The following is a 24,447-nucleotide window of genomic DNA, read 5'->3' as shown; positions in this document are numbered from 1 at the left end:
CTTTTGCCTTTATGAATGCAATGACGAATTCAACATGAAGCGCCTTTGCTTTGAAAGACAAATGTAGCACACGGTATAAACGATTCTTTTGATTATGTTTCAACGTATATCTTTAGATAGATAAAGAAAGTCGTCATTCATTTCGCGGGCAATCGTTCTGTACCCTGTCCTTGACACGATGTAAATAACATTATTTTTTACACATCGTCTTGTAGATTAGGATCTTGTAAACTAGTTGTCACTCTTTATTTCACTGTCCTTACTGTACGTTACACAGAGATTTTGACCTCACTTTCATCTCAGTCGCCTTAGTATAACTGACGAGTCCTAGAAGGGCGAAACTGCTATATGATGCAGTTTTAGTCATTGTTGGGTTTTTCTTTATCTTAAATCATAAATATCATAAATATTTGTGTTAAAAGTTGCTATTCACTTGTGTGTCTTTTTACAATCTTATATCACTTCCAACTACCAAGGATGCTCGGGATATAGCATTGTACAACATATTGATAATAAATACACGAATTTTACTAACATTGTTCCTAATGCGTGCAAATAAAAGGCGGGCCAGTTGTATTCTTTTCTTTTCTTTTTTTAATGCTACAAGACATGTTGTTGCTACTCAAATTACTGAATGACGTTTTTTAAGAATATCAAATCTGTGAAACTTAAACTGTATCTTTTACCCAATTGCATTTACAACAATGCAAGGTAATGAACACACAGTAGTGTAACACTTTTGGAAAAGGCAATGCTACTGCACCATTTTAACAACTACCACCAGTCTTTAACTACTATATATTTTTAAACATATTCTTTAAAGAAAATCCGTTTTTCTTTGGTAGATCCGGTAACATCATTTGGGATTATGAACCGTCTTGTTTCCCTCTGTATCTTGTGTTTGGCTGTCCACCGGACAGCTGCTGATACCAGCACTATATCATTTCATGATGCCGACACCACGGACAGTTATGAAGTGAATTCGGTAAGTGTAAAATAAACAATCATAACTTATGTATAAAATCATTATGGTATGAAGAAGCTGTGATCTATGCTTCGCCTGCTACTTCATATGTCCTAAGACGATAGTAAACAAAATGTTGTTCACGAATGCCATACCATTAATAACTTCAAATCAGTGAAGGTACTCCTCACTGTGTGGCAAACCCAAAATTATACTACGAATTGATTTGTAAGTACATCGAGGGAAATATATAGAAATGGTCAAGATTACTGATCAGAGGTGCATAGAGATCGGTCTCAGTAATCTATGTGGTAAATGAAGAGAAGTTTACTTCACATCAGTTAAAACGTTTGAAATGTATCATTTTAATGATGATCAGTCGATGCTGACGAATAAAATTACGAATAATAGTAAAATAACAAACCATTGATGTCACAATGAACATTTAGCAACCTGTAAATGCTATGAAGAAACACAATTATGTCTCGTTCCCTCTTTTTTCCTCAGTCTTCAGAGTTCTTTTTCTCATTTTTTATTATTTTTTTTTGACAATTTATCTTTCTAGCTCATAGTGCCTACTCCAGTACTTTGCATTTCTGAGGATCCCTTAATTTGTGGGGTTTTTTTTCGTAAACTGATAAAAGACTGAAGGATGTCAAAGTTAGATGTTTTTATAACGGACCACAAAATTAAAAAGAACAAATATGATGGTTTTTATTCCGTATCATCATATATAATTCAAGGTATAAACATTTAGAAATAAAACATTTATGATTTTAGTATTCGAAAATTCCACTGGATGCTGATTGTGAAACAACCGACAAGAATTGTTTCCAGAAATGCAATTCAAGGTCTTGTCGGTTTAGGGTGAAATGGAAAAGGACGGGGGACTCTGTGGAATTTGATGTTCTCCAGGACGTTAGCTATCTCGAGCCTTTTAGTATGTGGATCGCCATTGGGTTTTCAAAGAACAAAGAAATGGTAAAACTATATACCGTTGTTTTTCGTTGCCATCATGTAATTCGTTCAGGAAGTAAATATAGACAATGTTGTAGCGATGTGCTGATTGATTAACCGAAAAGGTGCGTGTCGAGTCATTTCATATCAGGATGTACCACAATGTGAATTTCGATTTATCAGAGACACGCATTTTCACCAAAAAATAATAGTGAAAAAAGAAATTATGATGTTACTACTGTCGAAATCTAAGAAAAGGGATTTTATCATTTCTTAGACATGGCCATTATCATATTTGTAGCCTTCCTTTAACTTAATTTGTGAAAATATCTCCCGACCCGAAAGTCTAATGTAAAGGCCTCATGTTTTCGGACGAGATGTCCATAGGATTCACATTTAGACATAATTATTTTCCTGAATATCTAACCTAAGCATTGTTATTTGAATATCACTTAAACTATATTTACTTTGGTCTTTATTATTACTGATGCCATCTAACTAAATGCCATTCATTTAGTCGGGGACAAGTGTTGTGATGTGCAAGTATTACGACTTCCCTATACTTGTTGAGATTGGACACAACCAAGGTCACCGCTACGAATCATTAAGAAACGTAAGTATAACATCGATAAAACCACACTTCTGAAGGTAACGCAAAGTTTCAATACGTGTGCCCAATATTTATCTTAAACTTATTTGAGTTTTTTCTTCTATATGAAGACACTTGAAATACATTTCTTCGGAAAAGGATTATATTCAAAATGAAATAGAATGAGCCTGATCGAGCGAAAAAGGTTGAGAACAAATCAAAGGTGTCATATACAATTTTTGTACACTCTTTCAATAGAATTATAAAATCCGAAATGGAAAGAACTGTTATAAAGGAGATTTATGCTTGTACAGGTTTGCTAATGCAGATCAGACACACGCATCATGCTGATATCATTTTGAAAATTTCCTTTTGGTTATTAAAAGGGGTTTGAATACATAACATTAATGGATAAATCTTCATCATTATTCAAATTTGTTAGATTAGCTTGTTTCATAATGTTATTTGGACATTGCTTATTGCTGCTTGAGAGTCTCTAGAATTAATAACCCAGCCTTTCTTTCCTTTCAGGCAGCACATGCACTAAATGATGTTAGTGCTAAAGTTGACAATGGCATTTTCAGTTGTCATTTTCAACGTCTCATCAATGTTGAAAATCGTTACGTTTCCTCATTCTCAGACCCGTATTACCTGTTGGTTGGGCAGGGTAACCTCAATTTAATATCAGGTAACACTCATTCAACATTCATGACGGTCAGTAGGGATTGTTCAAAATATTCGACGAAACTGTTGCAAAATAGAACAAAAGGAAAGGTTTACAAAAAGACCTCCGAAAAAATGCAAGGAAAATACTAGCAGGTATTCGGAAAGGGCAAGCGTCTTTTGCTTCATCGACGATACCCACTATGTATGTCTTGGTCCCTCGCGTTTCTCGCGGATTAGATGTCCAATATTTTCATATTGTCATAAATAGATAGCAATCTAAAATCTTAAATGGCAGCTCTGCCTCTTATAGCAAGGCCTTTCAAATTTAATGCATTTTGAAACAAATACCTTGTGAATGGATTTTAATTTTACATTTTGCCCAAACTTCATAGATTTGAACTAGAATTCCGAATACGTCGTTCACATCTCAGTATTTGTTTGTACTTACATTCCGCTCGAACCAAAAGTGTGTCTTATGGTATCGGTGTGTACTTTTATGTGTACAGAGTACGATTAAGACTAAATATTTCTGGCTCTTTAATTCGTATTATATTTGTATCTTTACAATCAACACGGAGCTAACGGAATAATATATTTTATGAACCATAAACTTCCTTTCCATTTCTTTCTCGTCTTGATCCCATATTTACGTGTTTATATAACGCTAATATGCTTTATTTCTAAAATTGTAAAATTTTATGTTGACTCACTAAGTATGACTTAACTTTATTACAGGAATTCCTCAACAGCACTTTAACGACCCTACATGTACTGACAGCAAAATAAACTTTACCCGCAGTCATGATTACCCAGTGACTACCTCTATTCCCGATCTCCCCATATTGGTAAGTATACTCACAAAATTACAACTACGTGTTTGTAGAGACAACAACTACTTTAAAAATCCAAAGGAAATTTCTGTTAAAGAGTCTGGAAGTTGAATATCAACGTGCTTGGTAGTACACTGTAAAACATGATATTATAAAGGCATTTAAATGACTGAACTTATTTTATATTGCCTCTCCATGTCACAATATTAACTAAATGGTCGATTTCAGATGTTGTTTTTATGCAAAATATTCAATTAAACGTCTATCTAATTTGTACTTATTCCTAAAATCGCCTTCTTAAAGCCTGCACGATTCAACCCTGATCCGGAGTGTGGAGTGACAAAGAATTGTTTCCGTGACTGTAACAGCACAGATACGTGTTCGTTTCAAGTCATATGGAAAGAAGATGGAGATTTCATAGACTTTACAATGTCACAGATAGTTAGTGCTGCAGACAATTACTGGGTAGCTCTTGGTATATCGGATGATACTAACATGGTAAGAACAGACATATATTCGAATGATATCTATTAAAAATAGAAAATAAGGTTTAAAATTATATTGTTCTGTCAAGATAGCACAATAAGAAAATCTTCAAAAATGACATGAAACCGGTTTCAGATGAACATTTAGTAATTTTTTTTTCAAAACATTTGGTAATCTAATAAAAATGAGTACTTAATAAGATTATTGACTACCTTGTATGTTTTCAAGTCACTATAACATGTATTACAGGAAAATACTAGTGTAATTATGTGTAAGGACACGAATGGGAACATCATTGTGGAGCTCGGCTACAACCCTGGACATACGTATCAAACTCTTGCTACGGTTGGTTTATTTCCACTGTATAAGTAACGATTACCTACCTTACCTCAAAATTTCCATATCTAAAGTCTATGGAATCAAAGAATAGTAATTAAAAATACAGCTATATGACGGAGTTTCATTACCACATTCCGCAAATGTTGTATGCAACATTAAATTTATATCTGAACGGTTTATTATTTTTTGTTTTGTTTGGTCGAACTATTTGTTATATAAGTTAAATATCAACGCTTGGTTTTTTTTAGAATACCAGCGACCTTGTAAATACCAGCGGTTCACTTGAAGATGGAGTCTTCACATGCAGGTTTCAACGAAGAAAGATTATCACAGACTTTAATAACACTTTTCCGCTGACATCAAAACATTTTATCATGGTTGCCTATGGTCAAATGCAGTCAGGTGAGGCACTATCATATTGTTTAAGCAGTCCTAATTTAAGAAAATTTTATTTACACATTGATTTGAACCATTATAAAACATTTAATTGTATTAAGAAAATGTCCCTTTAAACAGGAATCGTACTTAAGCATGCCAATGAACCTTCCGTCAGTCCAGAAAAACAGGAATTCATACACAACGTACCAGAAATCACAACAGTAAACCCAGGGGAGATAACAACTCAGGTACAGTTGAGTACATTTGTAATTCTGATTTGAAGACAAAAATACACCTATGATTAAACAGAGATTTAACTTTAACGATGTGATGAAAGAGGTATGTCTTTCTTGTATCACGAAATGGTTCTCTTTGTAAAAAACAAAAGCATTTTATAGGATTGTGATAAGGGCTAATATATCAATAGACTATGAAACATACCCACTTTATACATCCTGTTTTCAGCCAGTAACTATCATCCCCTCCTTGGACTGTGGAGTTACCAAAGGATGCTTCTTTAACTGTGTCAGTAATGACAGCTGTACGTTCCAAGTGACCTGGCATGAAACTGGAGATTTCATAGACTTTACAATGTCACAGAATATTAGTGATGTAGACAACACATGGATAGCTCTCGGTATATCGGATGATACCAAAATGGTAAGAACAATAATACTGATATTTAGTAAATGGATGAAAAGAGAGTTATCTGTGAAGGATTAATGCATATTATAATTTCAGTGTCGGTGCAACATTGCAAAAGGCTGGACTAAGAACTTCAGTTAATCAACACGTTGATCTTCGGAATTTATTGCAGTACATGCCTGCAAAAGGATGGATAACGAGAGGACCAGAAAGAAACAAGCTTAACCTTAAAAAAGAGGCGTTTATTAAGACAAATGGATAAGCTCATGAAATGTTTTAAACCAAACATGCGTAAATGCTGTGTTGCAAACCTCATTTCATGAAAACTGGAAAAATGTACATCCTTTAAATTACAGGCAGACACTAGTGTCATAATGTGTAAGATGACGAATGGCAGCATTTCAGTAGAGCTTGGCTACAACCCCGGATACTCATACAACAGTCTAGCAACAGTACGTTTATTATTTCTCTTTACTTTCTTTTTCTTTTGCTTTTTATTACAACTTGTATTAATTTGATTGGTTAACATGTCTTTGATTGAAATGAAAGTTTGAAGATAAGTGTTTCCGTAAATTCTAATAGAAAGCAGTGATATAACGGACTGTGACGGATGGAAGAGAAAGTTCAATGTTTCGTATCAAAATATCTAGTTATTTTGTTTCGTGTAGAACACCAGCGACCTGATACATACTTCGGGATCAGCAGTAGACGGAGTCTTCACGTGTAATTTCCAACGCAGAAAGGCAATCACTGACTTCAACAATACATTCTCATTAACCGAAAAGCGTTACCTTATTGTAGCTAATGGCATTTTATCATCCGGTAAGTCTTCGGTGATTTATATACATATTCATTGCTTTATACTCCTTCTATTGAATAACTATTCTACATACTTGATTTCATCCGCAATATATACAGCTTTTATTTGTATACAAATGGTCTTTGAAAAGGTGTCCCTGTGCAGCACACCAATATCCCTATAGTCAGTCCTGAGAAAGAAGACTTCATCCACTTCGGTCCAGAAATTACAACGGTAAATCCAGGGGAGATAACCACTCAGGTACATGTTCTTTGACTTTACTGGTAAAATATACTTGGTTTGATAAACTGCTGAAGACGTTTACCCTTTCGGAACACCTGACCGTTTTCTCCTTGTACTTTTTCAGGAGTCTCCGTGTTATTAACTGTTTCAATAAACATTTTCTTTGTTGTTATTGGAAAATATGACATGACTAAAGAATCTTTGTTTTTATGATCCTGTTAGACTGCAAATTCCAAAGTACTTTGTGTCATTCTTTGTGTTATCTTCTGTCTAAAGCTTTAATTTCATAATTGCTGTAATATTATGATCTGCGAAGTTGACATATCATTTCCTAAAAAAGATATGACGTTATGAAAAAAAAAATGAAATAAGTTCAATTTGTTGATGGAATTTTAATCCGATTCCCGAAAGTCGAATGCAGATAATGATAATTTCTTCGCGATTTAAATTAAATAAGATCGAAAAATACCTCACAGTGATACAGTTATGTTTCTATTCCTTCCGTTATTATCAGAAAATTACGGGTCGGATGTTCACGTTTGGTTTGGTGCTGCGCGTATTAGCTGGCAATCACCAAAACAATACTTTTTTCATCTCATGCAAAGCGTGTTCATGACCATTTATGAGTTTCGGTATTACGTAAGATTTGCGAAAAAAGTAATATATTGTACTGCGAGCTGAAAAGGAAAACTATGACAGTGTCATAAATATCAAATGGAAATGAAATGAATGTTTTATCGTTCGTAACAAATTGTCAGAATTGTTTACAAATAATGCAGTGAACACATATGTAATCTGTATCATTCTTACATAATTTTCTATCTATTTTACGATTATTGTGTCAAAACATACCGTGTACGTGTGCGATGTTTATACGCAATGTGATGTTAATATATATAACATACTTCCAGAATTAAAAATATTTTAGTACTCTTTCCGTTTTAGTGTAGTGAAACAGGGCAATCATGTGATTAAAGAACATATAAAAGCAAACATCATTTTTGTTTTAGCCAGTGACGGTCATCCCTTACTCAGACTGTGGAGTCACAAAAGGATGCTTCTTTGACTGTGTCAGTAATGACAGCTGTACGTTCCAAGTGACCTGGCAGGAAACTGGAGATTTCATAGACTTTACAATGTCACAGAATATTAGTGATGTAGACAACATTTGGATAGCTCTCGGTATATCGGATGATACCAAAATGGTAAGGACAAGTGTTTTCGTAACAGATCATCGAAACGGGTATGAATTTTCAATATATGGTGAGGAAGCACTGGTGCATTTCACTCTGTTTATTGGTCGAGTTTAGATTTTTGTGAAAACGTTATTATCATATTAATTTGCCCTCAATTGGTAGCTGAAAATAGGACAATTTTATACCTAAAAAAAAGCTACATTTACCAAAGTTTTCATTCGCAGAGATAAATTATGCATATCTTCATTTTGAAAAGAAATACGACTGGTCAACCAAGAGTTTAAATCAATGATAACAACCCCTCTTTTGAATCCAGTAACAACTATCTAACTGTATTAGTTGTAAAGTATCAGTAACAGATGCATGTGAACAGAAAAACAAGAGAATCGGTAAAACCACACGTTAGTTCCAAAATGACTAATTTTGACAAACTTTAAGTATAAAAAATAACGAAGGACAATGACTTGTTGGTTCTTGTATCTTGCCTTCTCCTTATCGAGATCTATCTATCAATGAAGTTCACTGTAGATACCTGATATAGTTTTTGTGACATGCACCACACAAAAGTATAACGGACAGACGGGCGAACGGACGGACGGGAAAAGTGGCAATTATATGCTCTTCCTTCGTGGACTATAAAAACAGGTGTTAGATCATATGACCAGAGATTCTGCGCACGCACCATCAATTAAAGAGATCCATCAAAGATCCACAAAACCCTGTTTCTAATTAAGTTCAGCAGACTGGAAACATTTCTGCACAAGAAATTGGTTGGTTTTGTTTTCATAATACTTATATGTTTTTTCGGTCTTACACAGAAAGACACCAGTGTCGTGATGTGTAAGATGACAAATGGCAGTATCTCAGTGGAACTTGGCTACAATCCTGGTTATTCGTACAACAAGATAACAACGGTATGTCTTTTTATTATATTATATTTCATACAGTTAATTGCCATATTTTCAGTATACATAAAAAAAGTAATATCTTGTTAATTAAAATCTAAAATGAACACACTCTGAAGAACACATAAAGAAAATACATAGTAGTTGAACAAATTTAGACCAATACATGAGGTAACAACTTTTTACCCTCAGAACACCAGCGACCTGATACATACTGGGGGATCAGCGGTAGACGGAGTCTTCACGTGTAATTTCCAACGCAGAAAGGCAATCACCGACTTCAACAATACATTCTCATTAACCGAAAAGCGTTACCTTATTGTAGCTAATGGCATTTTATCATCCGGTAAGTCTTCGGTGATTTATATACATATTCATTGTTTTTGTACTCCTTTTATTGAATAACTATTCTACATACTAGATTTAATTCTCAATATATACAGCTTTTATTTGTATACAAATGGTCTTTGAATAGGTGTCCCTGTGCAGCACACCAATACCCCTGTAGTCAGTCCTGAGAAAGAGGACTTCATTCACATCAGTCCGGAAATCACGACAGTAAATCCAGGGGAGATAACCACTCAGGTGCAGATTCTTTGACTTTATTGGTAAAATGTAGTTGGCTTGATTAAAACTTTCAAATACCGATGATGTTGTTAAAATCTTAATTTGAATTGGAAAAAACGAAGTCAAAATATAATAATTTAATAATAGCATGGAAACTAATAAAAATAAGAATTTGAGAATGAGCCAAGATGTTCCGGAAGGAATAGCGTTTTAGGCGTTATCGACGATGTATGTTATATTATTTTTTTGTGTATCCAAGTAAGTAATGTAACATTCTAAAATGAGAACTTGGTAAACACCACGAAATATCGATACATAGAAGCGTAGAAGGCATCTAATTTCACAGATGTGTTATTCCCCAATAAAATCATAATCCAAAGTCTGTTTCACAGTTAAATTCCAATGATCGCAGATATATTTTACTTATTGCTTCTAAATGAGTTTGTAAAGGATAGAGTGGACATATAAGTAACCATTACATAAGTTGCAACTAAATACCTTCAAATACTACAAAACAGAAAATTTATGGCTTTGATTTCCAAAGTCAATTTTCGTCTTCCCTATTTATATGCAAGACTTTGGATATAAAGCTAAGAAAGTTGATATACCTGGTTGCTCCTTTGTTATTTACCTAGTGTTCCTTAGGTAACTTAGTTGGATAGACAAAAATTACGTGGCGGGTGTCGTCGATGAAGCAGAAATTGCCTACCCTTTCGGAACACCTTGTCTAATACTCCTTGTACTCTTCAGATGTCTCTTGTAATTTCTTTTGATTAACATGCCGGTATTTTCTTTTGTTGTTATTGAGACAAAACTGAATAGGATTTAAGATTCTATGATTTTAATGATCCTGTTAGATTGCAAATACCTAAGTCCTTCGTGTCATTCTTGTGGTTATCTTCTGTCTAAAGCTATAATTTCATAAATGATGTAATATTATGATTTGCAATGTTGAAATATAACTCCCTGAAAAATTTATGACATTATATTTCGTATAATTTTATATATATCTATATGACTTCATATGTCATTTTCCCGATTAACATAGCAGTTGTATAATAAAAGGATAAATCATTGCAAATATTAAATTTCTTTTTCAGCCTAGTCCAATTATTCCATACTCAGACTGTGGAGTCACAAAAGGATGCTTCTTTGACTGTGTCAGCAATGAAAGCTGTACGTTCCAAGTAACCTGGCAGGAAACTGGAGATTTCATAGACTTTACAATGTCACAGAATATTAGTGATGTAGACAATATATGGATAGCTCTCGGTATATCGGATGATACCAAAATGGTAAGGACAAGTGTTTTCGTAACAGATCATCGAAACGGGTATGAATTTTCAATATATGGTGAGGAAGCACTGTTGCATTTCACTCTGTTTATTGTTCGAATTTAGATTTTTGTGAAAACGTTATTATCATATTAATTTGCCCTCAATTGGTAGCTGAAAACAGGACAATTTTATACCTAAAAAGCTGCTACATTTACCAAAGTTTTCATTCGTAGAGATAAATTATGCATATTTTCAATTTGAAAAGAAATACGACTGGTCAACCAAGAATTTAAATCAATGATAACAACCCCTCTGTTGAATCTAGTAACAACTATCTAACTGTATTAGTTGTAAAGTATCAGTAACAGATGCATGTGAACAGAAAGACAAGAGAATCGGTAAAACCGATGGATTTTCCTAAATACACGTTAGTTCCAAAATGACTAATTTTGACAAACTTTAAGTATGAAAAATAACGAAGGACAATGACTTGTTGGTTCTTGTATCTTGCCTTCTCCTTATCGAGATCTATCTATCAATGAAGTTCACTGTAGATACCTGATATAGTTTTTGTGACATGCACCACACAAAAGTATAACGGACAGACGGGCGAACGGACGGACGGGAAAAGTGGCGATTATATGCTCTTCCTTCGTGGACTATAAAAACATGTGTTAGATCATATGACCAGAGATTCTGCGCACGCACCATCAATTAAAGAGATCCATCAAAGATCCACAAAACCCTGTTTCTAATTAAGTTCAGCAGACTGGAAACATTTCTGCACAAGAAATTGGTTGGTTTTGTTTTCATAATACTTATATGTTTTTTCGGTCTTACACAGAAAGACACCAGTGTCGTTATGTGTAAGATGACAAATGGCAGTATCTCAGTGGAACTTGGCTACAATCCTGGCTATTCGTACAACAAGATAACAACGGTATGTCTTTTTATTATACTATATTTCATACAGTTAATTGCCATATTTTCAGTATACATAAAAAAAGTAATATCTTGTTAATTAAAATCTAAAATGAACACACTCTGAAGAACACATAAAGAAAATACATAGTATATGAACAAATTTAGACCAATACATGAGGTAACAACTTTTTACCCTCAGAACACCAGCGACCTGATACATACTGGGGGATCAGCGGTAGACGGAGTCTTCACGTGTAATTTCCAACGCAGAAAGGCAATCACCGACTTCAACAATACATTCTCATTAACCGAAAAGCGTTACCTTATTGTAGCTAATGGCATTTTATCATCCGGTAAGTCTTCGGTGATTTATATACATATTCATTGTTTTTGTACTCCTTTTATTGAATAACTATTCTACATACTAGATTTAATTCTCAATATATACAGCTTTTATTTGTATACAAATGGTCTTTGAATAGGTGTCCCTGTGCAGCACACCAATACCCCTGTAGTCAGTCCTGAGAAAGAGGACTTCATTCACATCAGTCCGGAAATCACGACAGTAAATCCAGGGGAGATAACCACTCAGGTGCAGATTCTTTGACTTTATCGGTAAAATGTAGTTGGCTTGATTAAAACCTTCAAATACCGATGATGTTGTTAAAATCTTAATTTGAATTGGAAAAAACGAAGTCAAAATATAATAATTTAATAATAGCATGGAAACTAATAAAAATAAGAATTTGAGAATGAGCCAAGATGTTCCGGAAGGAATAGCGTTTTAGGCGTTATCGACGATGTATGTTATATTATTTTTTTGTGTATCCAAGTAAGTAATGTAACATTCTAAAATGAGAACTTGGTAAACACCACGAAATATCGATACATAGAAGCGTAGAAGGCATCTAATTTCACAGATGTGTTATTCCCCAATAAAATCATAATCCAAAGTCTGTTTCACAGTTAAATTCCAATGATCGCAGATATATTTTACTTATTGCTTCTAAATGAGTTTGTAAAGGATAGAGTGGACATATAAGTAGCCATTACATAAGTTGCAACTAAATACCTTCAAATACTACAAAACAGAAAATTTATGGCTTTGATTTCCAAAGTCAATTTTCGTCTTCCCTACTTTATATGCAAGACTTTGGATATAAAGCTAAGAAAGTTGATATACCTGGTTGCTCCTTTGTTATTTACCTAGTTTTCATTAGGTAACTTACTTGGATAGACAAAAATTACGTGGTGGGTGTCGTCGATGAAGCAGAAATTGCCTACCCTTTCGGAACACCTTGTCTAATACTCCTTGTACTTTTCAGATGTCTCTTGTAATTTCTTTTGATTAACATAGCGGTATTTTCTTTTGTTGTTATTGAGACAAAACCGAATAGGATTTAAGATTCTTTGATTTTAATGATACTGTTAGATTGCAAATACCTAAGTCCTTCATGTCATTCTTGTGGTTATCTTCTGTCTAAAGCTATAATTTCATAAATGATGTAATATTATGATTTGCAATGTTGAAATATAACTCCCTGAAAAATTTATGACATTATATTTCGTATAATTTTATATATATCTATATGACTTCATATGTCATTTTCCCGATTAACATAGCAGTTGTATAATAAAAGGATAAATCATTGCAAATATTAAATTTCTTTTTCAGCCTAGTCCAATTATCCCCTCCTCAGACTGTGGAGTCACAAAAGGATGCTTCTTTGACTGTGTCAGCAATGACAGCTGTACGTTCCAAGTGACCTGGCAGGAAACTGGAGATTTCATAGACTTTACAATGTCACAGAATATTAGTGATGTAGACAATATATGGATAGCTCTCGGTATATCGGATGATACCAAAATGGTAAGGACAAGTGTTTTCGTAACAGATCATCGAAACGGGTATGAATTTTCAATATATGGTGAGGAAGCACTGTTGCATTTCACTCTGTTTATTGTTCGAATTTAGATTTTTGTGAAAACGTTATTATCATATTAATTTGCCCTCAATTGGTAGCTGAAAACAGGACAATTTTATACCTAAAAAAGCTGCTACATTTACCAAAGTTTTCATTCGTAGAGATAAATTATGCATATTTTCAATTTGAAAAGAAATACGACTGGTCAACCAAGAATTTAAATCAATGATAACAACCCCTCTGTTGAATCTAGTAACAACTATCTAACTGTATTAGTTGTAAAGTATCAGTAACAGATGCATGTGAACAGAAAAACAAGAGAATCGGTAAAACCGATGGATTTTCCTAAATACACGTTAGTTCCAAAATGACTAATTTTGACAAACTTTAAGTATGAAAAATAACGAAGGACAATGACTTGTTGGTTCTTGTATCTTGCCTTCTCCTTATCGAGATCTATCTATCAATGAAGTTCACTGTAGATACCTGATATAGTTTTTGTGACATGCACCACACAAAAGTATAACGGACAGACGGGCGAACGGACGGACGGGAAAAGTGGCGATTTATGCTCTTCCTTCGGGGAGTATAAAAAAACAGGTGTTAGATCATATGACCAGAGATTCTGCGAGCGCACCATCAATTAAAGAGATCCATCAAAGATCCACAAAACCCTGTTCTAATTAAGTTCAGCAGACTGGAAACATTTCTGCACAAGAAATTGGTTGGTTTTGTTTTCATAATACTTATATGTTTTTTCGGTCTTACACAGAAAGACACCAGTGTCGTTATGTGTAAGATGACAAATGGCAGTATCTCAGTGGAACTTGGCTACAATCCTGGTTATTCGTACAACAAGATAACAACGGTAAGTCTTTTTATTATATTATATTTCATAGTTAATTGCCATATTTTCAGTATACATAAAAAAGTAATATCTTGTTAATTAAAATCTAAAATGAACACACTCTGAAGAACACATAAAGAAAATACATAGTAGTTGAACAAATTTAGACCAATGTACCAGGTAACAACTTTTTACCCTCAGAACACCAGCGACCTGATACATACTGGGGGATCAGCGGTAGACGGAGTCTTCACGTGTAATTTCCAACGCAGAAAGGCAATCACCGACTTCAACAATACATTCTCATTAACCGAAAAGCGTTACCTTATTGTAGCTAATGGCATTTTATCATCCGGTAAGTCTTCGGTGATTTATATACATATTCATTGTTTTTGTACTTCTTTTATTGAATAACTATTCTACATACTAGATTTAATTCTCAATATATACAGCTTTTATTTGTATACAAATGGTCTTTGAATACATATGTAGGTGTCCCTGTGCAGCACACCAATACCCCTGTAGTCAGTCCTGAGAAAGAGGACTTCATTCACATCAGTCCGGAAATCACGACAGTAAATCCAGGAGAGATAACCACCCAGGTACAGAGTTTGGGCATGTTTCTCTGACTTGTTAATGGAAGGACATTGATTGATATATAGAATGACATATAGAATGTTATTTAGCTGAAATCAGTTTCAACACGAGGTAGAAAGCAGATGTATAGAACATTCTAAATATCAATAACAGTAGAATTCACCATAATGCAAATTTACTACATAAACCTTTTCTGTGTCTTCGAAAAGATGATACGCGGAGAGTCCTCATTTTTGAAGCATTTGTCAGTTTGATATCAGGAGAAGCAAAATCAGTTTAGTCAAGTATCTTCGTTTTATGATAAATTATAAACATATTAGAAAATTATTTTTGTCGTAGCCGGGCCCTCTCAACCCCGATTGCGGAGTTACCAAAGGATGCTTTTATAATTGTGTCAGTAAGGACAGCTGTGCGTTCCAAGTGACCTGGCAGGAGGATGGAGATTTCATAGACTTTACAATGTCACAGAATATTAGTGATGTAGACAACACATGGATAGCTCTCGGTATATCGGATGATACCCAAATGGTAAGGAAAAACCTTTTATTCGAAATTGTATTGTAGCTGGAAGATTGATTTCTGAAATAAATAAACTTTACAGAAGATTGATATACGGCAACTTGGGAGCAAATCAATTCTTTCAATTTCACAAATGATTGTTTGGTAAAAAATCTTGTTACACGTACACAATAGTGTTTAAGATCGACAAGCAATTCATAGTTAATCTATAACTCTGTCTAATATAAATATTTATATCATCAGGGTAGAAGCCACCAGACATCATGCTCGTTAATTTAGTTTTGAGAGCACGATTTCGTTTGCTTGTTCTCCTGCTGTAATTTATATCTGATTATCTCGATATATGTTTTATTTCGCATCTTAAAACCCCATATGCCTATTGAATTACTTGTTTTATATGTTACAGAAAGATACCAGTGTCATAATGTGTAAGATGGACAATGGTAACTTTTCAGTAGAGCTCGGCTACAATCCCGATAACTATTACAACACTGTAGCCACGGTACGCATATTATCTTGAAACATTATAAAGCGTTTAAACTGCAGATGTAGAAGTTTGGTAAACATAAAATAACCTTTTAGATACTAAACAAGTCACACAAAAATTACATTAAATTTATATATATCTTACAAATAACGCAATAGAGCCTATCTAGAGAAATGAAGATAACACAGTGAACCTGACATGATAATAGGATATTTAAATTGTTTGTTTTATAGAACACAAGCGACCTTATACATACTGGCGGATCATATGAAAATGGCATGTTCACATGTAATTTCCAACGCCGAATTACTATCACCGACTTTAATAATACGTTCTCATTGACCGAGAAACACTACCTGATTGTAGCTAATGGACTTTTAGCATCTGGTAAGATATATGAATAAGGAAAGTACAATGTTAGTTAAAAAATGCATATATGATAACTTTTTTGGTGCTTACTTCCATATTCGGTTAAGAAGAATAACAAAACAGTTTGTAAGTATTTCAAAGATCTTCGAAAGCAAAATAAATATTGCTCATGGATTTTAGATAGCTTAGTACGTTCTAAATTCCGAAATTTTGTTTTATCCGATTGTCATCATATGTTTGACCGATCCAGTATAGCATTTTTCAAGTTCCGTTGCCTTGGCTGCATTTCCATCTATGGAGAGAAAGCTATAGACAGTTTCAGTCATATACATGTAATATAATAGACAACGGGTAATTAGAGATAGACGGTAGATCTTCACAGATTTAGAGACTTGGAATGCAGGAATCGCGGTGGAAGACGACCGGTAGATATTAGCAAATAGGAGGGAAATAAATTTTCATGCATGTAAAATGAAAGATGTACATATTGTAATTATCAAGGAATCTAAGTTTCAAGACAGGATATTATATTGGCAGGCATTCCCCAGCAGCATACATCTATACCCGTAGTAAGCCGTACTAAAGAGGATTTTATAAATATCGTCCCTGATACTACTCCGGTAAACCCAGGGGAGTTAACCACCCAGGTAAACAGTTAAACAATTGAAAAGATTTTTAAAATGTACATAAGCATTGCACACCACTGTTGAAAAATCACTTTATCATTGTAGGCCGGGTTTGTGATTTGTCTAAATCTCAAAGTGCGATTATTTTTAGTATTACATTTTGTAAGAGCTTAAAAAGTGAACGGCATTTTCCATCAGAACTAATAACACTGAAATTATTTGAGATAGGTACGTTTTAACTCATCCAGTGTCAGTGATATAACTTTTTTTCACTTAGAGTGGGACGTCCATAGTGAAGGACCCACAGTGTGGTAAAACTAAAGGCTGCTTTTCGGACTGTAATAGTCAGGGACAGTCTTGTACGTGTTTGGTCACGTGGCAAAACGAGCCCAAAACCAAAACCATACGATTTGAAATCGAATCTGTTGTAACTCCTGGCGTGGATGACTGGGTGGCAATTGCGTTATCACCGAATGCAAAAATGGTAATACACTATTGTTTGTTTGGCAGGTCTTTTCATTATCGATGTACAATGTATGGTTTTATAAGAATTTGAATTAGCACATTAAGTTTGGTTCTTAAAGCGATATCTGCAAAGAAACAAAAGAAACCATGATTGTTGTACCAATGATTTTACGTCTGTAAATATTTGTTACACTTTTTGATATAACATTTAATGTCGTAGAATTTAAGTTTTATTTTATGATTGAGACTAATCGTAGTTACTCCAAAACATTTCATGTTTAATTACAGGCAAAGTCTAGTGTTATGATGTGTATAGAGAAGAATAACGTCGTTACTACAGAACTTGGATACAATACGAAAGATCCAAACTACGTACCGCTCACTAACGTAAAAACCTTCTTCTACCTCAATTGAAATGTGTTTGATCAGTAGAATCCAATTGAATTGTTTATTCACTGAGCTGCATCTACATCTAGAAAATATCTTGAATTGAATTTGGCCATTGAATAACCTAAAGAAAATAAGCATTGTCAATAAGATATATGTTTCTGTTTCATAAAAATTAAACGAATATTTTAATTTAGAATATGAATACAAGAAGATAAAAGTGAGAAGGAAACTTATACTTTTTGTATCTTATAAAACCGCTAATAAAAGAAATTATTTCATTTTCATTAAAAAGCAAAACAATTGGTCGTTATTTATCTTTGTACAGAAAACAGAGTACCTATCGGATATGAGTGGCTCTCTGGACGGTAACATAATGAGATGTACATTTCAAAGGGCAAATCGTCCCACAGACACCTTTAATGCTGACAGCAGTAAGATATTCGACCTCGATGAACAATGGTACCTTCTTTTTGCTCACGGGTTAGCGCCATCAGGTAAAACTATATCCGTGGTCATTTTCAATTTAAAGTAAAATAGTTTCAAAGCAGTATTAGCTTGTGTTAGAAATATGCCACTCAAAAATATTGGTTAATTACCATTCGTTAAGAACGTTTCAAGATTTATTACAAGTAGTTCAATTTATACACAAACATGTACATCAGAATCAATATCAATAACTTACAAACCTGCCGAATCAGACTTCCAAAGATTTGTCGAAGCCATTGAATTGTTCATTTTTCTGTTTTTTGTTTTTGTTTTTGTTTTACGGAAAGGTTCCTGCATCAACATCTAACCACGAAACTGGTGCAAATATGTCTCGATTATAATCTATAAAATAACCCATCACGTAATTTGTCTTTGCTACGATTGTGTGTTATCTTGTTCCGAATTATAATTATAATACAAACAATTACAAAAATATCGAAGTTTTTTCCTGATTTCATTTAACAAGCCACAAGATATAGCCAAAATAGTGTCCAAGTTCAGAATATACACATGTACTTGACGCTGTTCTAAGATTGTCTGATATATGATAATTGTGAACTTTATTTAATTATGAAGCAGCAGCACTTAGGACTTTTTCAGTCGCCTCAAAGTGTAGGCCCTTAACATTGCTGACGAGTCTTAGAAGGATGAAACAGCTCTATGATGCAGTTTAATTCATTGTTTGACTTTACTGTATCTCACTATAAATTTTGAAAAAAGGTGCTATTCACTTGTGTGTCTTTCGTTCAATATCATAAATATATTAATGATTCATATAAGATACTTTTATTTATCTGAACTGATTATATGTAAACTATACATCAAAATAGGAATTCCCGAAAGACACAAAAGCAAACCACTCACCAGTAACGGGAAGATAGATTTCCTTAAGACTGGAGATACTGGCATTGGAAAACAGAAATCTGGACTAGTTAAGTTACATGGTACGGTACAAGTTTTATTGTATTTACTTTGCTTTGAAATAGTGTTTTGTTAACAGAATATCATTACTGTTAACTTAAACTTATACAATGAAAAAACTAGTTGACATGCATGATATGAATTATACAAGTATGACAATGACTAATATGGTTTTGTAAGTGTATAAAAAATCGTACATTACAGAGACCTGAACGTGTAACTAACAAATACGACTTTAGATAGTTACAAAAAATGTCAAATTATAAATAACTATATCCTACAAAAGTGTTCTTCCATTACACTTTACAGGGTTCCTTATGATTCTGGCTTGGTTGATATTATCCACTTCCGGTATGTTAATTGCTAGGTATTTCAAGCCCATTCTTCACAAGAAAGTCATGGGAAAGCATCTATGGTTTCAGGTAAGTCATCACAATCCGGAAATACGTATACAGTGTATAAATAAATGAATGTTATTCTTAATAAAGAACAATTTTTCCAAGGTCAAATACATTTTCAAGGACGCTTTTTTTCTTTTTTTTCTCTTGCATAAGATGACCTTTCTCACTTTCTATTCTTTTCTTTTGGTCATTCATTCTATCTCTAATTCTGATACATTTAATATGAAAATGGATAATGTGATAAATAGTGAAGTCTCAATATAATATTATTATAGTATTTAGACACTGATATAGCATGACATTCTGAGGGAAGAAACCAATTTGCTCGCACGAACGTATGGCCATCACACGGAATATACTGTGACACCATTGTCCAGTCAAACAATATTAGTAACAGACTTTGATATGTAGCTGATCAACTTTGTTTTATGTCAAAACACAATATTTACCATTGCAAAGACTTAATTGCAGAACGTCAATCGCGTTTATCCTTAGACAATGTTCGATTAAAAAAAACACCCTAGCCAGTAAATAATATTTGCAACATTGTTATTTGAGAGGTACGTTTTATAGATGATGTAAAATTTAATATTCACGATTCATTCTTGACAATTTTTTTTTGCAGATTCACAGATCATTAATGTACACTGTGGTTATACTAACACTGATAGCTCTCATCGTTATTTTCGTCGAAGTAGGAGGATTTAGTAAGGTAAGTTCTTTTATCATAAAAAAATAAAACTTTTTCTTTGTTTTCAATATTTATCTTCTTTACTTCTATGTTCAAACCCTAGCTGTTCGCCAACTTCGTTTTTTGTATTTATGATCAAGCCCTAGCTTTGTATTTCCTTATGCATATCAAATCTTTACAAATAAAACCCTATGGAAAACAACTTTTATTCATAGAAATATCTTTACAACTCATGATATGTAAGATGTTAAGTTCGGATATCAACAATGATTCAATGCTGGTTTTATCACTGTTTTATCACTATTAATAAAACGCTATCACATTATTCCTGTAGAATTACAGTTTTAAATAGTATTGAAATTCATCAGATGATGCTGTAAATATAGTTGTGTATCATCATTATATTGTAAAAATTATCCGATGCCTAATTCAAAATGGTTCCCGGACTGGTTTTTAAACAAAAAAGAAAAAGACGGGAAACAATATAAGACAACAAATTACAGTCATAGATAACCGCATAATAAGTAATTCACAGTTAGACACTTGTAAGTGTTACATTTTTCAACACCAGAATGTGTTCCTTTGTATCACAGATTAGTGTTCCAGACGACATTGCATATGTCAAGCTCCATCCGGTACTCGGTCTTATTGTCGTGGGATTGATGCTTCTTAACGTAAGTTGTCCACGATTAAAATTCCAGTAAACATAATCTTTATCCGTCCTCTTCGATTCTCATTACCATAACAGGACGGTACATTATGACCAAGTGATATACGTTTACCTAAAGAAATTATTTTATTTCTAAACACGTTGATTTTTTTATTATCGCTTTCCTTTTTTCCAGCCAACATTGGCATTTTTCCGATGTGACCATGATCATCCTCGCCGTCCAGTGTTTAACTGGTTACATTGGGGCGTGGCATTTGTTGTGCAATTTATCGCAGGTAAATATCATTGCGTATAATTAATCGCACAGGCATTCTATTATTATGTGATATTTCAAAACAAAAGAAAAATATGCAATGAACGAATTTGAAACATGATTTTGAAACACAATATATTGCATATATTTTGTTGATATCATTATCCCAGCACATCGCCAATCGCCAGTCGTTTTAACATACCAAGAGAGTCGAATCACCAAACCATATCGCCATTACTTATTATTCTTTTGGTCTGAGCTGTCATGATAAAAACTTAAGGAATATCTCATGAGTCTACAATATACCTTTACAGATAACGGATGTGATATCCAATGAAATTTAGTAACCAATGTTCAGGTGAAATGTTTGTGGTGGTTGATTTGTTTTGGACTTTGTAAAACTGTGCAAGTTAATTTGAATATATTTCGTTCTTTTTTTCAACATTTACAAGGTTTTAATATTAGCTTCGGGTTTCACCTGGACAAAGTCAACATGCCAGTTAATCACTCTCTGATCGTAATGTATCTGTTCACGGGGACGTTTATTGGCATGTACATCGTTTTTGAGGTCACCAAATGCATTATGAAGCGAAACAAACGTAAGTGGAAGATTTTTTTTAAAAATGACATCTATTCTTATGTCTTTAACCGTGGATATCATCAGGATGATAAAAATAAAACTTTAACAAATTAAATTTTTAGGTTAATAAACCTTAAATTGTTTTAAGAGACAATTATGAATATGCTGAGTTATTCTAAACGAAGGATTTTTTTATTGAACCTCCTTGAACTGACCTTTCTATTCAGCAAACGTCCTTAAAGGGATAAAAGCTTAAAGTATATTGATGCATTTAATGAGTTCATTAGGAAAAGGGACGCAATTTTTTCGTGAAGAGAAAAACGTTACAACGGATAGATATGGAGGTGTTTATATTCTGTCATGAAGTTTTGCTGTACATGTTGAGGTTGTCACAATTTTACAATTTAAAATTGAAGAGAATTTATTTCAAGGTTTTACTTTATCAGTATATGAAGGTATTTAAATCAGGTGAATACTGTCTACATAGGATTTCATTATATCGAGTACAAATGTATACGTGGTTTTTCTGTTATTCAGCTACAGCAATGACCAGCAGTGAAATAGACGAATCTTCTGAGGATGTCAATTTAGTCAATGATGAGGAACCATTTCAGGTAAGTAATAAAAAACATAGATATGCGCGATTTGTCAATATTATCTTAACTATGTAATAAAGCTATATAATCATGTTCTTACTCTTGTTAATTCATTGAAGCGTAACATACTTTTTGATTTTTCATCTTTTTTTTTAATTATTGGACAATGTGAATCTTATTATATTTGTTATATTTTGGAACCAATGTCTTACTGGTGTATGATATCAATAAACTCGACTGACCGATGATAATTTCTTTACAGCAAAGGTGGACCAGTTTCAAGATTTTCCTCGGAGTTCACATTGTTGCTATGCTCTGCTACGGTATCACCCTAATGGCGTTTCTGTTGAATGGGTAATTCTGATGACCTCAGAGAGCTCTCGTGGGATAGTCTGCCCTGAGTGATAAAATAATTTTATATTTTTAGTTGTTGTAGACATGTGTGAGAATGACAATGTCTACTTCATCACACAGAAAAAAATACATAACCCGCGATTCAAATTTCTTTTTTACCAGGTAAAGATTTCGGCTTTTTTTTAAATGAAAACGATTTTTTAACTTATAAGTGAAACTAATTATGCAACGGTCATGCTCCGTTGGATGAGACATGGTTTGTATGAGGACAGGGTAATCGATATCAACTTTAAACACTTATTTTAATTGGTGTTCATTTAATTTTTCCTAGTTCCTTATCTTGTATTTTACTTTTTCTTTCACAAATGAAATAACGTTATTTTACATTGGAAGACGCCAATGAAGACACTGTAAGCATAATGATAGTTGGTCTTTGAGGCCTCTCCTAAAAACGTTAATATCTGTGCGCCGTTTAAATTGTTTGCAAAGCTAGGAACTACTGACCAATTCTGCCTCAGTCAATAGACAAGCACGTGTATAACTGCACAATGGTTATGTTGTTATTATAAATGATACATGAATCTGATTGGATATTATAAATGATACATGAATCTGATTGGATATTATGAATGATTCATGAGTTTGATTGGATATTATGAATGATACATGAATCTGATTGTAAGTTCGCATTTTGGGTTTGACATTGATTTGATTTTAAGCTGTGCGCTTTGTTATTTACCGTTTTTATAACAGTAATAAAAATACTTAATGCTTATACCATTTAACTCAAATAAACTGTAGCAATGTATTTTGTAAGTAATGCATGTCGAATTAGTGTAAAATGAATACTGAATTCTAGAGCACTTTGAACGCAGATTACAAACACGATTCGAGATCAAAACTTCAAACTTAGTTTCTAGTATATAATTATTTGCAAATCAGAGAAGTAAGCAAGTATGCTTACATTTTGAATGACAAAGAACTTGATGTAACACAAGGTCTATCATTCAACTATAGATACAATGGTATAAAACAGTATTATAAAAATATATTGCCATTTGGTTACATTAAAGAAACAAATAAACAATTTGATTGTTTTGATTGTTATTCAAATCTATTTAAGTCACTATAATTCCATTCAAATTGAGGTTTGAACTCGTATGTATACTCTCCGTCTTGAGTTCACATTTAGGAATAATTTACCAGGATTTTCATATATGCTTTAAATATATTTCCCTATATGTAAACATCATTTTCAAAACTTTATATTTCAAAATGAACTTAATATCGCCCTTTTAACTTATGTACGTCAGTTTTAGTAAGCCGACAGCGATTGAAATACACATATATATCAAGCAATATATAACTCCTTCACAATTGATAAATACAATTCTTCTTGTAATCTGATATAGTTTTGAAACGCAGAAGACGTTTACTCATCCGGAACCCCTGATCTTGTTATCCTTGTCTTTTCGGGAGTCTTCAACTAACCCTTTCTTTTATTT

At 33.4% G+C, this 24,447-nt stretch overlaps 1 protein-coding gene across 1 annotated transcript; it reads left to right on the top strand.

The window, feature by feature from the left end:
* The first annotated feature begins 868 nt into the window (after positions 1-868).
* Positions 869-22,946, top strand: LOC132549689 (uncharacterized). Its single transcript, XM_060213640.1, has 37 exons — positions 869-985; positions 1,745-1,945; positions 2,439-2,534; positions 3,042-3,198; positions 3,912-4,021; positions 4,310-4,504; positions 4,742-4,837; positions 5,080-5,233; positions 6,805-6,914; positions 7,907-8,101; positions 8,911-9,006; positions 9,190-9,343; positions 9,473-9,582; positions 10,665-10,859; positions 11,686-11,781; positions 11,965-12,118; positions 12,248-12,357; positions 13,441-13,635; positions 14,463-14,558; positions 14,739-14,892; positions 15,030-15,139; positions 15,474-15,662; positions 16,060-16,155; positions 16,374-16,527; positions 17,047-17,156; positions 17,413-17,619; positions 17,889-17,987; positions 18,316-18,484; positions 19,307-19,420; positions 19,707-19,819; positions 20,424-20,510; positions 21,083-21,163; positions 21,335-21,434; positions 21,865-22,015; positions 22,220-22,224; positions 22,536-22,606; positions 22,851-22,946. The coding sequence occupies exons 1-37, from the start codon at positions 869-871 to the stop codon at positions 22,944-22,946; spliced, it is 4,743 nt and encodes a 1,580-aa protein (XP_060069623.1).
* The last annotated feature ends 1,501 nt before the right edge of the window (positions 22,947-24,447 follow it).

This window comes from Ylistrum balloti, unplaced genomic scaffold (genome assembly GCF_031769215.1).
Source record: "Ylistrum balloti isolate Yb309-2 unplaced genomic scaffold, AGI_CSIRO_Ybal_v1 Utg370076, whole genome shotgun sequence".
In the NCBI taxonomy this organism is placed as follows: Eukaryota; Metazoa; Mollusca; class Bivalvia; order Pectinida; family Pectinidae; genus Ylistrum; species Ylistrum balloti.
This window is presented reverse-complemented; position numbering and strand designations above follow the sequence as displayed.